Genomic DNA, 14,384 nt, shown 5'->3' with positions numbered 1-14,384 from the left:
CTCACCTGTCCAGGACACAGGCTTGGCCTTGCCATTGGGAGACAAGGATAAGGCCTGCCCCTGCCTTCTAGCACTGTTGGGGTGCAGGAGAACCTGGAGACAGGCTCAGGTCCTAGAGGCAGGAAGGCCTCCAGAGAGGGGCCTCCTGGAGACACTGTTGACCTCTTTTCAGTTTGGGCCTTCTGGAGGCCCACATCACACTGGGAGCCCCAGCGGCGCTTTCAAGCAGCCCCATCTGTCTCTTTCTCGACCCACTCACTGGGTTGGGAGAAGACTCAGATGCCTCCAAGGCCTGAGGACCAGGTGGGAACATCACAGCTACAGTCTCTCCCTGGCCACTGCTTTCCTTTGTGCCCTTGGGCCAGGGTCAGCTGAGTCCCGGCAGCCACAGAAGCTCAGGCTGGACTGTGATTCTGTCCCTGAGGCGCTGCGGGGAAGCACCTCTTCTCCCATGCTTGGGAGTTTACCCAGCCTCTGTCTGGTGTTGGCCGCTCTACCAGGTGAATACCACCCTGGCCACCCTGGCCAACCGGGAAACAGCTGAGGGAGTGTTGGCTGTGGCCCCCCTGAGCTGGGCTAGACCAGACTGGCCGTGCCCTGGATCTGATCCCCCCCAGGGCCCACAGAGGCTGGAAAGGGAGAGAGGGACTCTTAGGAAAGCTTTGTCCCAAGCCTGCAGCCAGTCCAGCTCCCAGCTCTGAGTAAACATTAGAGATAGGATCGGGTGTAGCCAGGAAGGGTGGCAGGGTGTGGTCTGTGAGAAGAATGGCAGGATGTGGCACCGGGGCACTGTTCTGGGCACCCACGCCTTGGGCTATTGTTTAGGGCAGCCTGAGGTTCTCAGCTCTCTGGAGGCTTTCAGAGGAAGTGGCATTCCCCTGGGACTCAAGCCCTGCCCCACCCCTGCTGCATGGATCTCTTTCCCTGGTGATGCCCCTTGGCACCACCCACTCAGGGCAAGCTTGGGAGTGGGAGCCAGCAGTGGAGGGGGCTTAGTGTGTGCCCAGCGTGGAAGTGTAGCCATTGGCCCTCTCAGAGGGTCTGCCTGTCTGTTCAGGCTTCCTGTACCCCAGCGTCTGAGTCACCCGTCATGCTACGATGACTGGAATTTATCTCTATCTTTATCTTCATCTAGATATTTTTTGTGAGGGGGAAGACTGTCGTTGTGGAGGGAGGAAGGGCTGACAGTAAAAACTCCTTTGATTCCAATCCGACAGGGTCGGTGGTTGACTGGTTAGAAGAGGAAGTGGCTGGTGATTTGTTTGGGGCAGAAAGGGGCTAGGTGTGTGTGCACCTGTGGGTTGGTGGGGGTCAGAGGGGCCGTGACGGGGCTGGTTGTGGGGAGCAGAAAGGAAGAGGATCAGCACCTGCAGCGGGCTTTGTCCTATAAGGGCCATGCTTTGAGCCACTGTCGCTCCTTGGAGGCAGGTGCCTCTCTATACCTTGTCCCAGGTGCTGGATTTGGGGGCCCCAGGGCCTGGCAGGCACCAGCTGAGACTCAAGGCTCTGCGTGTCAAGGGTGAAGATGGCTGGAGCCTTCTCCTTAGCGGTCTTCACTTCTTAAGGATGCTCGCTTGGGTGAGATAAGACCAAGGAGGAAGAAGAACGGAAGAGGGATTGTGAGGTGGGTTCCTGAGAAGGAAGGGAGGGCAGAGCAGAGATGCTGCTCAGCGCCCCAGCTGGCTGATGGCCTCTGACTCTATACAGTCTTTTTTTGTTTGTTTGTTTGTTTTTGAGACAGAGTCTTACTCAGTCACCCAGGCTGGAGTGCAGCAGTGCGATCTCGGCTCACTGCAACCTCCGCCTCCTGGGTTCGAGCGATTCTCCTGCCTCAGCCTCCTGAGTAGCTGGGATTACAGGCGTGCACCACCATGCCTGGCTAATTTTTGTATTTTTGGTGGAGATGGGGTTTTACCGTGTTGGCCAGGCTGGTCTTGATCTCCCGAACTCAGGTGATCCACCCGCCTCGGCCTCCCAAAGTGCTGGGATTACAGGTATGAGCCACCACGCCCGGCCATTCTATATAGTCTTGAAGCAGTGCTGCCCAAAAAGCTGTGTGAACTCGACATCTCCTGACCTCAGTTTCTCTATTTGTAAAATGTGTTAAGGTTGGGCAAGAGAGGAAACTGGGCACACAGGAGCACTTCCATCCGAGCGAGGGGCTGATGGGCTACCCTATGGACTTGTGGCCTCTGACCACAAGGCATCAGACTAGGGTGGAAACCGAGGGAGCCCAGTAATGCCTGTATCCTGTGGACCCAGGGTTCTCTGGCTTCTGGGCATTTTGGGACAGCGGAGTTTGAGGTTACTGACCTTAAAACCTCCTGCGGAGCCACATGGAAAATCACTGAAGCAAGGAGCATGCTGTGTAACAAAGGAGTAAAGGAGCTTGAGGGATTATTTTAGTTTCTGGAAAGTCTAAAGGGAGACTTAAGGGCGGACTCCAACGGGGTCTTTAAATCTAAAAAGTATGGAAACTGTTTCTTATCTGACCCAAGGTAAAAAGAAAAGGAAATGGACTCGCTTTGCTGCTTGGGGTATTTAGGTAACTCACAGGAAGAACTTAGACCCAAGGAAGAGACAGCAGAGGATAATTGGGTGTGGGAGAAAAGCCTGAGAGAGCAGGAGCTGTCTAATCGTCCTAGCAGTATCCATCACCTGTTAAGCATCCAGACCTGCTTTGTGCTGTGCTGCTGAACTCTTTGTCACTCTCTTGTCATTCTAAGAATATTTATTGAGCACCTACTGTGTTTCAGGCACTGTGCTAGGCTCTGGAGCTACAATGATGAGCAGAAACAGGTACATTTTTGGCTACTGGGTGAATCCAAAATAAATTTTTTTTTTTTTTTGAGACCGAGTTTTCACTGTTGTTGCCTAGGCTGGAGTGCAGTGGCGCGATCTCAACTGACTGCAACTTCTGCTTCACAGGTTCAAGCGATTCTCCTGCCTCAGCCTCCCAAGTACCTGGGATTACACACCTGGCTAATTTTGTGTTTTTACTAGAGTCAGGGTTTCACCATGTTGGTCAAGCTGGTCTCAAACTCCTGACCTCAGATGATCTGCCTGCCTCAGCTTCCCAAAGTACTGGGATTACAGCCATGAGCCACCGCGCCTGGCAACTCCAAAATAAATTAAGTGTGTAAAGGTATCATTACCAACTGTGACAAATACTTTTAAGGTCAAGTTCAAAGTGCCATGAGAATGCAAAATAGGCACTCTGATAGGGTCTGGTGTTGTCAACAGAAGATTCATCTCTCCACGTTGAGTTTCTTATTCCCATTTTACTGAGGAGGAAATGGGCACAGAGAAGTTAAGTTACTTGCCCAAGGTTGCACAGCAATGATTGGTCAGAGTTGGGATTCAAAGGTACCCAAGTCTATCTGACTCTAGAGTCTTTTCTCTCAACCACTTGACTCTCAGAGCATCTTGGACTGTGCACAACTTATAGATAGATATTCACCCTGTATTATTTAATCTTCATGGACACCAGTGAGATATGGGTTATTGTGCTCATTGTAAGGATGAGGAGACAGGCTAAGGGAGGTTAATTAACTTGACTAGGTTCACACATGTTAGCCTGTGGCAGGGCAGGAATTTAAACCCAGGTTGTTGGATTCAAACCCTGTGGGTCTTCCAAGTTGTCCCCTGACTCCCTCCAGGACCCTTGTTTTACAGACACAGCTTGCAGGGGTGAAACAGACTGTGCAGAGACCCTCAGCTGCAGAGTGACAGAGCAGTGACCACATAACGACCCCTCTCTTTCCATCTCGCTCTCTTTCCTCCCTTATCTAGTTGATCATGGGACCGTCACTCCCCTCTCTGGGATGGTTAGGGTCTGGAGCCTGGCACTGATGCTCTTCACAGAGACACCTGCGTCTCTCTGGGCCATGGCAGGCTGGGGCTTGGTTCCCTTAAGACCAGACAGGACAGGGAAAGGAGCTGCTCTTCTCAAGCAGACCTGTGCTTGGAGAAGGGGAGAGGGAGGTAAAAGAGGTACCCAGGGACCCTCTCCCCCAAAGGTGAGACCCAGAGATGCTCTCCAGTGGGGGCGGGGTGGCACTGCGCCTGGGCTGTTGCCTTTTCACAGACAAGTGGGCCCAGAGGATACCAACTAAGGGCCAGTGCCCAGCACCTGCCGTTGAGCCAGACACCTGTGAGGATGGAAGGGCCCTTGTCTGGGCAGGGTTATCTGGTGGGCACCAAGCCCTAGTGAACAGACTGACACCTCTAAGCTGGCTTGGCTGGTCACCAGGAGCCATTGTCTTTGTGCTGGAGGCCAGGGTAGGCCGCTGAGAGGGCCAGGAGACAGGCTCCCTAAAATAAGGGTGATCCATGGTGCCTGGCTGGAGGGACCGTGGAGGCTAAGTGTGTGTAAAAGCTCAAAGGGAGGAGGTGTCCTAATGCAGCGCTGTCCAACAGAAATATAATGGGAATTGCATGTGTAATATTTGCTAGTAGCTACATAAAAAAGTATAAAAAGAAATAGGTGAAATGAATTTTAGTGATATATTTTCTCTAACCCAACTTATCCAGAAAGAATTTCAACTTGTAATCAGTAACCATTATTAATGAGCTATTTTATTCTGTGTACTAAGAATTCTATTCTTAGTTACATTCTATTCTGTGTACTAAGCCTTCGAAACCTGGGGTGGGTTTGATGCTCACAGCACATTTCCGTTGGGACTGGCTGCATTAGAAGTGCTTAGTAGCCACGTGTGGCAAGTGGCTGCAATCTTGGGCCACGCAGTCCTAGGGTAATTAGGACAGATGATGGCCTCCTTTGCCTCCACCATCAGCTCCAGGGATGGATGGTTGTTCACCATCCCCAACTGGGGAGACCTTGGACTTTTGTGTCCCGCTCATCTGACCATGCTCCCGGAGGCTGCGGCTGCTACTGGGATTTCTGGGCTGCAGCAGGAAGGCTTCGAGGTAGGAGCTGGAAGCCCCTGAAGTTGGGACAGAATGAAGGAGAGACCCTTAGGACCCAAGTCTGGAGTGAGGAGGGACCCGGTGGCCGGCCTGTGCCCGCGGTGGGTGTGAGTGAGGTGGTGCAGAGCCGACGGATCAGAGGCCCACAGGCCCGCATTGTGCGCCTGTCACACTTCCTTTGGCTTTATTGCTTTTGTCCAACACCCTATTGTCTGGCTTCCTTTTGTCCCCCATTCAGTGCTGCTGCCTTTTATTTTCCAGCCAGCCTGGTTGTTTTCATTTCTTTTGTCTGAAGTTCCTGAGAGGAAGGTTTTATTTTCAGCGGTTTGATTAATTCACAGCTTGAGCCCAGGGTTTGTTTGTTATGTAATTGCTGCCTTCGGCTTCAGGATAAAACCCCCTCCCCGACTGCGCCCACTCCCACTTCTCACCCCCCTGCTCTCGGCCTGGCTCTGAGCCCCTCCCGGTGCCCGGATGGGCTGAGCCGCCTGCTTCCTGGACGCTCTCCAGGCCCCTGGGCTGCAGGAGGGGACCGCAGAGCGAGCTGGGCTGGGGTCTCTTCTCTTCTCTGCATCTAGGTGGGATGGGGCCTTTCTTCTTATGGTCAGGGAGGCCCCTCTTTGCAGTGCCCTGTCCTGGGGCCCAGCCCCTGGGGAACCCTACACTTTGAAAGTGGGTGAGCAGGAGAGTCTGATCTGATCGGCAAGGTGAAATCAAATCAAATACACATGCACTCATGCGCTGCCTTCCCACCAACGTCTCCGTCAACGACCGAACACATGTAGGACGGTGGTCCTGCAAGATTCTACTACTGTGTTTTTGCTGTAGCTTTTCTATATTTGGATGTTTGGATACACAAATATTTAACCATTGCATTACAATTGCCTACAGTATTCAGTACAGTAACATGCTGTACAGGTTTGTAGCCTGGGAGCAATAGGCTATACCATCCTGAGGTTTGAATAACAAAGAAATTGCCTGGTGATGCATTTCTCAGAACATGTTTATGCTATTAAGTGATATAAGACTGTCTAGTCATCCCACTGTATCTGAAATGGTTGGTTCCAGGACCCCCAAAGGTACCAAAATGTGCTGATGTTCAAGTCCCTGATATAGAATGGCATAGTATTTGCATATAACTTATGCACATCCTTCCGTATACCTTATTTTTATTTATTGTTATTATTATCATTATTATTATTTTTGAGACAAGAGTTTCACTCTTGTTGCCCAGGCTGGAGTGCAATGGTGCCATCTCTGCTCACCACAACCTCCGCCTCCCAGGTTCAAGCAATACTCCTGCCTCAGCCTCCTGAGTAGCTGGGATTACAGACATGCACTACCATGTCTGGCTAATTTTGTATTTTTAGTAGAGACGGGGTTTCTCCATGTTGGTCAGGCTGGTCTTGAGCTCCCGACTTCAGGTGCACCACCCACCTCGGCCTCCCAAAGTGCTGGAATTACAGGCATGAACCAACACGTCCGGCCAGTTGTTATTATTTTTGAGATAGGGTCTTACTCTGTCACCCTGAGTGGAGTGTGGTGGCTTAATCTTGGCAGCTTCAAACTGCTGGCCTCAAGCGAATCCTCCAGCCTCACCCTCCTGAGTAGCTAGGACTACAGGCGCATGCCACCCCCAGCTAAATTTCGTATTCTTTTGTAGAGGCAGGGTCTTGCTATGTTGCTCAGGCTCATGGGCAGCATAGCAAGACCTTGTCTCTACAAAAAAAATACAATATTCCTGGCCTCAAGCAATCCTCCCACCTCAGCATCTCAAAGTGTTGAGATTACAGGCATGAGCCCCTGTGCCTCTAGATTATTTATAATACCTAATGTAATATAAATCATATGTAAATAGTTTTTGCACTGTATTGTCTAGGGAATAATGACAAGTCTGCATGTCCAGTACAGATGAAATGTCTTTTTTAAATATTTTCGATCTGAGGTTGGTTGAGTCCATGGATGTGGAAACTATGATACAGAGGACTGATTGTATATATTTTATTCAATTATAATATTTACTTATTTAAAATACTCTACATGTACTCTATTGTATACAATACATGTTTCATAATACATAACAAACATTTTACAGAGTTGATGCAATCTATCCAAATGCATCCATACATAGTTGATGCAATATTTAAATACCATACTGCGCCTGGGATGTTTAAGGAATTTTTTACTGTAGGGATATTTTTACTATATCTGATTTTAGCCTTACATACCTCCCCTAAACATCTAATCTCCATGCAAAAAAAAAAAAAATTAAAAAAATTATTTAACAGTGCTTTTCTAACTCGTGCATATCAGAATCACCTGGAGGGCCTAACTCCCAGAGATTCTGATTTGTGGGTGGGACCCATGACTTTGCCTCTCAAGCCCCCAAGGCATACTGAAGCTGCTGGTCCTTATACTGCATTCCAACTAGTAGTGGTTTAACAAACACCAGATCATGTGATGATATTTGGAAATGTAATACACAAGAAAACAACAAAACACCAGACCAGTGCTTACTGGTGCCACGAACTGTTCTAAGTACCATATAAACATCAACTCCTAGTTCTCACGGCCGTCCTTTAGAGTAGGCACTCTTACTATGCTCATTTTACAGGTGAGGAAACTTGAAGTACAGAGCAGCTAAGCAACTTGCCTTAGGTCACTGGGCTAGTCAGTAGCTGAGGCAGGACCCATGCGTAGCTGGAACCTGCTGTGTGTTCCCACTAGAATCCAGAGCGCATCTCTGGATGCGTGCCCCAGTGACTTTGGAGGATAGGCATCTGCTGCTCTGCCCAAGCCTGGCATGACCACTCCCTGAGATGCTACGATTGCTCAGCTCCTCAGATGTCCCAGGCAGTGATGTGACAGGAAAGGAACAGCAGGTGCAGAGTCTCAAGAGGGTCTGCCAGGTATACCAGCTGCTTAAACTAGGAACTGCAAACTCAAATGCCTATAGTGGCCATACTCTAAATGAGAGATTCTAGCTAGATATTGGAAAATATTTTTTGTAAAGCCAATCATCTCAGTCTGTTATTCCCCTCTGTCCACCCTCCCCCCTTTTTTTTATTTAAAGAGATGGGAGTCTCACTAGGTTGTCCAGACTGTCTTCAAACACCTGACCTCCAGTGATGCCCCTTCCTCAGCCTCTTGAGTAACTGGGATTACAGGCATGAACCACCATACCTGGCTATTTCCTCCCTTTTGATAGATGCATGAAGTAAGAAATCATTTACTTTTACCTTGTCTCCACTGTAAGAAGAAGACTATATGTCTTATATATAGAAGACTATATGTCTTATATAGTTAATACTTGGTTTCCTTTTTGGGGAGTAGTAGGAGTGTAGAGGCTAAGGTAGACTGGCCTGTCTATAAGAAATACCCATTACTCAATTCCAGCCAATATTTGCCACAACGACAATTGAGCTAGAAGTTCAAATTTAGATTTTTATGTGCTATCTCTTGACTTTTAAGTTTTGGTAACTAATTATAAAAATGCATTTGTAGGCTGGGCGTGGTGGCTTATGCCTGTAATTCCAGCACTTTGGGAGGCCGAGGTGGGCAGATCACCTGAGGTCAGAAGTTGGAGACCAGCTTGGCCAACAAGGCAAAACCCTATATCTACTAAAAACACAAATATTAGTTGGGGATGGTGGTGCGTGGTAATTCCAGCTACTCGGGAGGCTGAGGCAGGAGAATCACTTGAACCCAGGAGGCAGAGGTTGCAGTAAGCTGAGATCGTACCCCTGCACTCCAGACTGGGTGACAGAGTGAGACTCCATCTTGGGAGTCGGGGCGGGGAAGCATTTGTATACATACAAACATACACAGACAGATGTGCACTCTCTCTCTCTCTCTCTCTCTCTCTCTCTCTCTTCCCAACTCTGTTGGGCTCGGAGACAGCCAGTCAGTATCTGGCCTCGTTAGTTGGGCTGGTCAGTCCACTAGTCCTGTAGTCCCAGCATTACACAGGCAGCGCGTGCGGAAGCGTGGGCCCACTTTTCTCTAGAACTTTTTGTTTAAAAAGCAAAAAACAAAAAAGCATGAGGGATACAAGAGCCTTTGCTGATTTTTTTCTGTGGATTCATAAGTAGGCTTGCCCTTTCCGTGAGTGTGCCCGTGTAACGGGCACCAGGAGGCACTTGGGTGGGGTCAGGGGAGCAAACAGTAGGATCACTGCCTCTGGGCGGAAGTTTATGACCGGGGACTCACCTCAGCTCACTCTGTCCCTCCCCCAGGATGTCCATGAGGAGCCCCATCTCTGCCCAGCTGGCCCTGGATGGCGTTGGCACCATGGTGAACTGCACCATCAAGTCAGAGGAGAAGAAAGAGCCTTGCCATGAGGCCCCCCAGGGCTCAGCCACTGCCGCTGAACCTCAGCCTGGAGACCCAGCCCGGGCCTCTCAGGATAGTGCTGACCCCCAAGCTCCAGCCCAGGTTTTCAGGGGCTCCTGGGTCAGTATTCCCGCCCTGCCTCCATCCTCACACCCATGCGCTGTACCTGGGCTCTCTGCTAGACTGGGCAGGCCCACTCCCCTAGATGGCAGCAGATACAGGCAGAAATGGTGATCATAGGGGTAAGACGCTGTGCAGGGAAGCAGGGAGGCACTGCCAAGTTCAGTCTGAGGCTGGAAGCAGAGTCACCTATCAGAGCAGGACCTGGATTCACGCCTGCACTCACTCACTCACTTGATAGTGACTATTCACCTATGTGTGACCCAGTCCTTGTTTCTGAGGACTAGATGGGGAGATAGAACACACATGCTAAAGTTTGGCCTAAAAGTCATCTACCAGCTTTTTCAGGTGATTTGGGAAAATCAACCTAATTACCCAAGCAAGAATTAGGTCACTGTTAAAGATGATACGGTTCTTCACCCTTAAAACAAGAGAATTGAGCTACATGATTAATAAGGATTCTTGCAGCTCCTACAAATTCTGATTTCATATAGGAGATGTAAAAAGGTAACATATAATGAAAATCCAAATAAGTGAAAATGAGGAGAGTTATGGGCTCTAAGAAAGAATCCAGCCTGGAGGAGGGGGTTGGAGGGTGGGGGCACTGGTGATGTGATCGAGGAAGACTTCCTGGAGAAGTAGAGCCTCAAGCTAGGCCTTAAAGAATGGGGAGGACTTTGATGAGAGGAGTGAGGCAGGCAGTGGGGAGTTTGAGTAACTTTTGCCAGCCCCTGCCTGCTCCCTGTTGCAGCCCTGCTGGTGTAGTGGGTGTGTTCAAGGGAGTAATAATTAGTAGGTGACTTTTGGCCCCTGATTGCAATGGCAAACCTCATTCACATGCATTAACTCCCTTGATCCCAGCAACAATCCTGTGACAGAGGAGGTATTAATATTTCCATTTTCAAAAGAGGGAAGTCAGGTTCAGAGCAGTTCAGGGACTTGTGTGGGATCAAGCATTGTGTGAGTCACTGAGCCTAGACTGAAACCCAGGTCTTTTGTTTTGAAATCTTCTCTTCTTTTCCTGAACAAAGCTTGGGCAGGTAGAGGTCAAAGGGGCCTACTGAGTGGAGAAGTAGGACCTGGATAGGGCTGGGATCCCTCAGGGTATACATCTTTGGGGTTCCCAGCCCTCCCTGCAGCCTGTCCCCTTCTCCTGGGGGCGATGGTGACAATTCAGTATGTCTTGCAGGACTGTAGCTCTCCAGAGGGTAATGGGTCCCCGGAACCCAAGAGACCAGGAGCGTCGGAGGCTGCCTCTGGAAGCCAGGAGAAGCTGGACTTCAACCGAAATTTGAAAGAAGGTAGGATGTCTGCCCTAGTTAGAAGCAGAAGCCTGAGGCAGGAAGGTGTTAAGACGGTTATTCCTCATCCCTTTGCTGTCTTCCAGTGGTGCCAGCCATCGAGAAGCTGTTGTCCAGTGACTGGAAGGAGAGGTTTCTAGGAAGGAACTCTATGGAAGCCAAAGATGTCAAAGGTGAAGGCCTGTCGGGGGTGGGGGAGATGTTTGAACCCCATCTCTCTTCTGGTCTGGTCATGCAGCCTGCCTCTGTAGGGCAGTTCTTGGTACCCTCATACCTATCCTGTGCCATCTGGCTCCTGCCTGGCCCTTAGGGGTCATCACCATCCCTCGCCTGGGGGCCCCAAGCATTAGGTCTCACTCATCCCATGCAGGAGAGGCCTGGTAGGAATCAAATCCCATGACTCTGAATCTGGGCTCTCACCAGGCACCCTTGTGACTTCAGGCATGTCATTGCCACTTCCCAGGTCTAACTGCAACATGAGCAGAAAGTTCCCTTTCACTCTAATTAATTCTAGGTCAGTTGGACCTCACTAAGTGAATGAGAAGTAGTGATTAATGGGCTTGGGTTCCTTAGAGTGATTTTTTTGTTTTGTTTTTGCTTTTTTTTGGGGGGGGGGGTGGTTTTTTGGAGATACGGTCTCCCTATGTTGCCCAGGCTGGAGTGCAGAGGCACAATCTTGACTCACTGCAGCCTCAACCTCCTGAGTGATCCTCCCATCTCAGACCCCTGAGTACCTGGGAACACAGGCACCTGCCACCAAGCCAGGCTAATTTTTATATATTTTTTAATAGAGATGATGTCTTACTATGTTGCCCAGGCTGGTCTCAGACCCCATGGGCTCAGGCAGTCCTCCCACCTTGGCATCTCAAATTGCTGGAACTGCAGACATGAGCCACCCACCGCACCCAGCCAGAATGATCATTTTTGCATTGTCATCGATCACACCCACAGAGGGAACTTTAAAACCATAGAGATGCTCAGGCTCCACCCCCACCTATTGAATGGGAACCCTGGGGCATGGTAGGGGCCTGGGCCTCTATACTTCTCAAAGGATCCCTGAGTGATTCCGATGTTTAAAAAAAAAAAGAAAAAAGAAAAAAAAAGGTCTGTGGCCAAGCACTCAGGAATAAACTGCTGCATCAGACAGGAGCTAAACTGGAGGTCAGGGAAGCACTAACATTTATTGGTTGAGGACCACGTTCCAGATCCTGGACTAAGAGCTTTGTATATATTAGTGCTTCTTTTTTTTTTTTTTTCCTGGAGACAGCTGGCTCTGTTGCCCAGGCTGGAATATAGTGGTGTGATCTTGGTTCACTGCAAACTTCGCCTCCTGGGTTCAAGCACTTCTCCTGCCGCAGTCTCCCGAGTAGTTGGGATTATAGGCATGTGCCACCACACCCGGCTAATTTTTGCATTTTTATAGAGATGGAGTTTTACCATGTTGTTCAGGCTGGTCTTGAACTCCTGACTTCAAGTGATCCACCTGCCTTGGCCTCCTAAAGTGCTGGGATTATAGGCGTGAGCCACCAAGCCTGGCCTCTATTAGCTCATTTATCCCTCACAGTAACCCTCTGAAGTGACTGTTATTATGCCCACTTAACAGACTCTAAAAACCCTAAAGTGCAGAGAAATTGGTAACTTGGCGCCTAACAGCTCACAGGCAGCACGGGTGGAAATGGGAATTGACCCCAGAGCTGTCTTGCTTCAAAGCCGGAGTGTGTCCCACTGGATCCCTCTAATGGGATGGTTGTCCACCCTGACCCTGTGTGGTGCTGAGCACTCGAGGACATTCAAGAGGCCCAGGGCTCTGGGGCTGAGACGTCCCACTGTCAGCATTTTCAGGGGGCCTGGAATTCGTGGCTAATAGGGGAGAACTTCTAAGCTAGTAGTTGCCAGGTAGCAACATGAAGAACCCCCTTCAAGGCAAGCATCTTGTGTCATCATCTCTGTGGCTCAGCCCCTAATGGTCCTGGGACATAGCAATTGCTCAATAAGTTTTTGATAGATGGGTGGATAGATGGATGGATGTACAGATGAACAAATAAAAAGTCTCAATGGGGGCTGTTTCACTGTGGAGCAGGGACCCAAGAGAGCCTAGCAGAGAAGGAGCTCCAGCTTCTGGTCATGATCCACCAGCTGTCCACCCTGCGGGACCAGCTCCTGACAGCCCACTCGGAGCAGAAGAACATGGCTGCCATGCTGTTTGAGAAGCAGCAGCAGCAGATGGAGCTTGCCCGGCAGCAGCAGGAGCAGGTAGGTCCTGTTCGGTGGGTGTGGCTTTCTTTCCAGGAAAAGGAGTGTGTCAGGACCTAGAGAAGGGTGCCTTAGGGGCAGGCCTCACCAGTGCAAGCTGGGGCCTGGGGGCAAGCGGGGCAGGGTCTATGGCCAGGGGCTGTAGGATTCCCACCTGGACTGATTCATGAGCCCTTGTGCGGGGTCAGGGTAGGAGGGTATGAAAGGGACTCTGCAGGAAGAGCAGCTTGCAGCTTCCTACCCAGCCTCCTGGTCCTGGAGGGAGGGATGAGCTTCCTACAAAAGGAGAACCAATTCTGAGGGCTGACCGCTCTGCTCCCTACTGCCACCCCACTCCGCGGTTTGCCCCACTATAGAAAGCAGGGCGTGGTTAGGGCTGGGCAGGCTCTGGGCCCCAGGGCTAATGTCCGTGACCCCCTCTGCCCACTCTTTCCCTCTCCCAGATTGCAAAGCAGCAGCAGCAGCTGATTCAGCAGCAGCATAAGATCAACCTCCTTCAGCAGCAGATCCAGGTAACCGGAAGGGAGACCCAGAGAGGCATGGGAGGTGGTTGAGGGAGTTGACACCAGCCTGGAGGGTGCTGGGGACAGGGGATGTGCACCGAGTTAAAGCACCAGAGCAGAATCACTCAGGCCTGACCCAAGGAGGGTTGTTTCTGTTCTAGCCTCCAACCTGTCTTCCTTCCCTGATTTAAGGGAGGAGCCCGGCCTGTCTTCCTCCCCAGCTGAGATCTGAGGGCAGGTAGACAGGGGCCCACAGAGGTGGCCTAGGGTCAGAGGGATCCTTTAGAAAACTGTCCCTGCTTTATCCCCTGTGCCTCTTGTCCATGGGTCCATTCTCTGTGTCGTAGGCTGACCATAGTTGGGTAGCTCTTTGGGTCCCTGGGGACTCACACAGCGTTTCTTTGCCTTCAGCAGGTTAACATGCCTTATGTCATGATCCCAGCCTTCCCCCCAAGCCACCAACCTCTGCCTGTCACCCCCGACTCCCAGCTGGCCTTACCCATTCAGCCCATTCCCTGCAAACCAGGTGAGTGAGAGAAGGGAGGTTCCAGCACGGCAGCCAACCTGTCCTGAGGTCAGGGAAAGCGCCCTGGAGCGACTCTCATCCATTAATTTGCTATGTGAACTTCCTGGGCCTCAGTTTTGGATCTGTCTGGTGGAAGAATAATCCTCTTTTTCTGAATCTTGCTGAATTTCACTGAACTTCACTGGGAGAATGAAAAGAAATAGCACACTGAAAAACCATAAAGCCCTTTCCAGATGTAAAATGATATAGCAATCCAGGTCTAGTCTCCCCAATTCGAGTATATTTACTGTGCCAGAATATTAATATCTGGAATATTGCCAGGTACGGTGGCTCACGCCTGTAATCCCAGCACTTTGGGAGGCCAAAGTGGGTGGATCACTTGAGGTCAGGAGTTTGGGGCCAGCCTGGCCAACATGGTGA

The 14,384-nt window shown here is 50.3% G+C and overlaps 1 protein-coding gene across 2 annotated transcripts in view; it reads left to right on the top strand.

Annotated features, from left to right (window-relative positions):
- The window catches only part of SOX13 (SRY (sex determining region Y)-box 13), a 53,917-nt gene that overhangs the window by 29,890 nt on the left and 9,643 nt on the right, over positions 1 to 14,384 (top strand). The window contains exons 2-7 of one of the 2 annotated variants that reach the window (XM_011990460.1): positions 9,165 to 9,381; positions 10,571 to 10,682; positions 10,769 to 10,855; positions 12,763 to 12,935; positions 13,379 to 13,447; positions 13,850 to 13,964. In XM_011990460.1, coding sequence (XP_011845850.1) covers positions 9,165 to 9,381; positions 10,571 to 10,682; positions 10,769 to 10,855; positions 12,763 to 12,935; positions 13,379 to 13,447; positions 13,850 to 13,964 — 773 coding nt within the window. Of the gene's footprint in view, positions 1 to 9,164; positions 9,382 to 10,570; positions 10,683 to 10,768; positions 10,856 to 12,318; positions 12,606 to 12,762; positions 12,936 to 13,378; positions 13,448 to 13,849; positions 13,965 to 14,384 lie in introns of those variants that run through there. The other variant, XM_011990461.1, reaches the window with a different exon arrangement.

Source organism: Mandrillus leucophaeus, unplaced genomic scaffold, assembly GCF_000951045.1.
Source record: "Mandrillus leucophaeus isolate KB7577 unplaced genomic scaffold, Mleu.le_1.0 Scaffold38, whole genome shotgun sequence".
Lineage (NCBI taxonomy): Eukaryota > Metazoa > Chordata > Mammalia > Primates > Cercopithecidae > Mandrillus > Mandrillus leucophaeus.
Note: the sequence above shows the minus strand (reverse complement) of the source record. Positions and strands in the feature narration are given on the sequence as shown.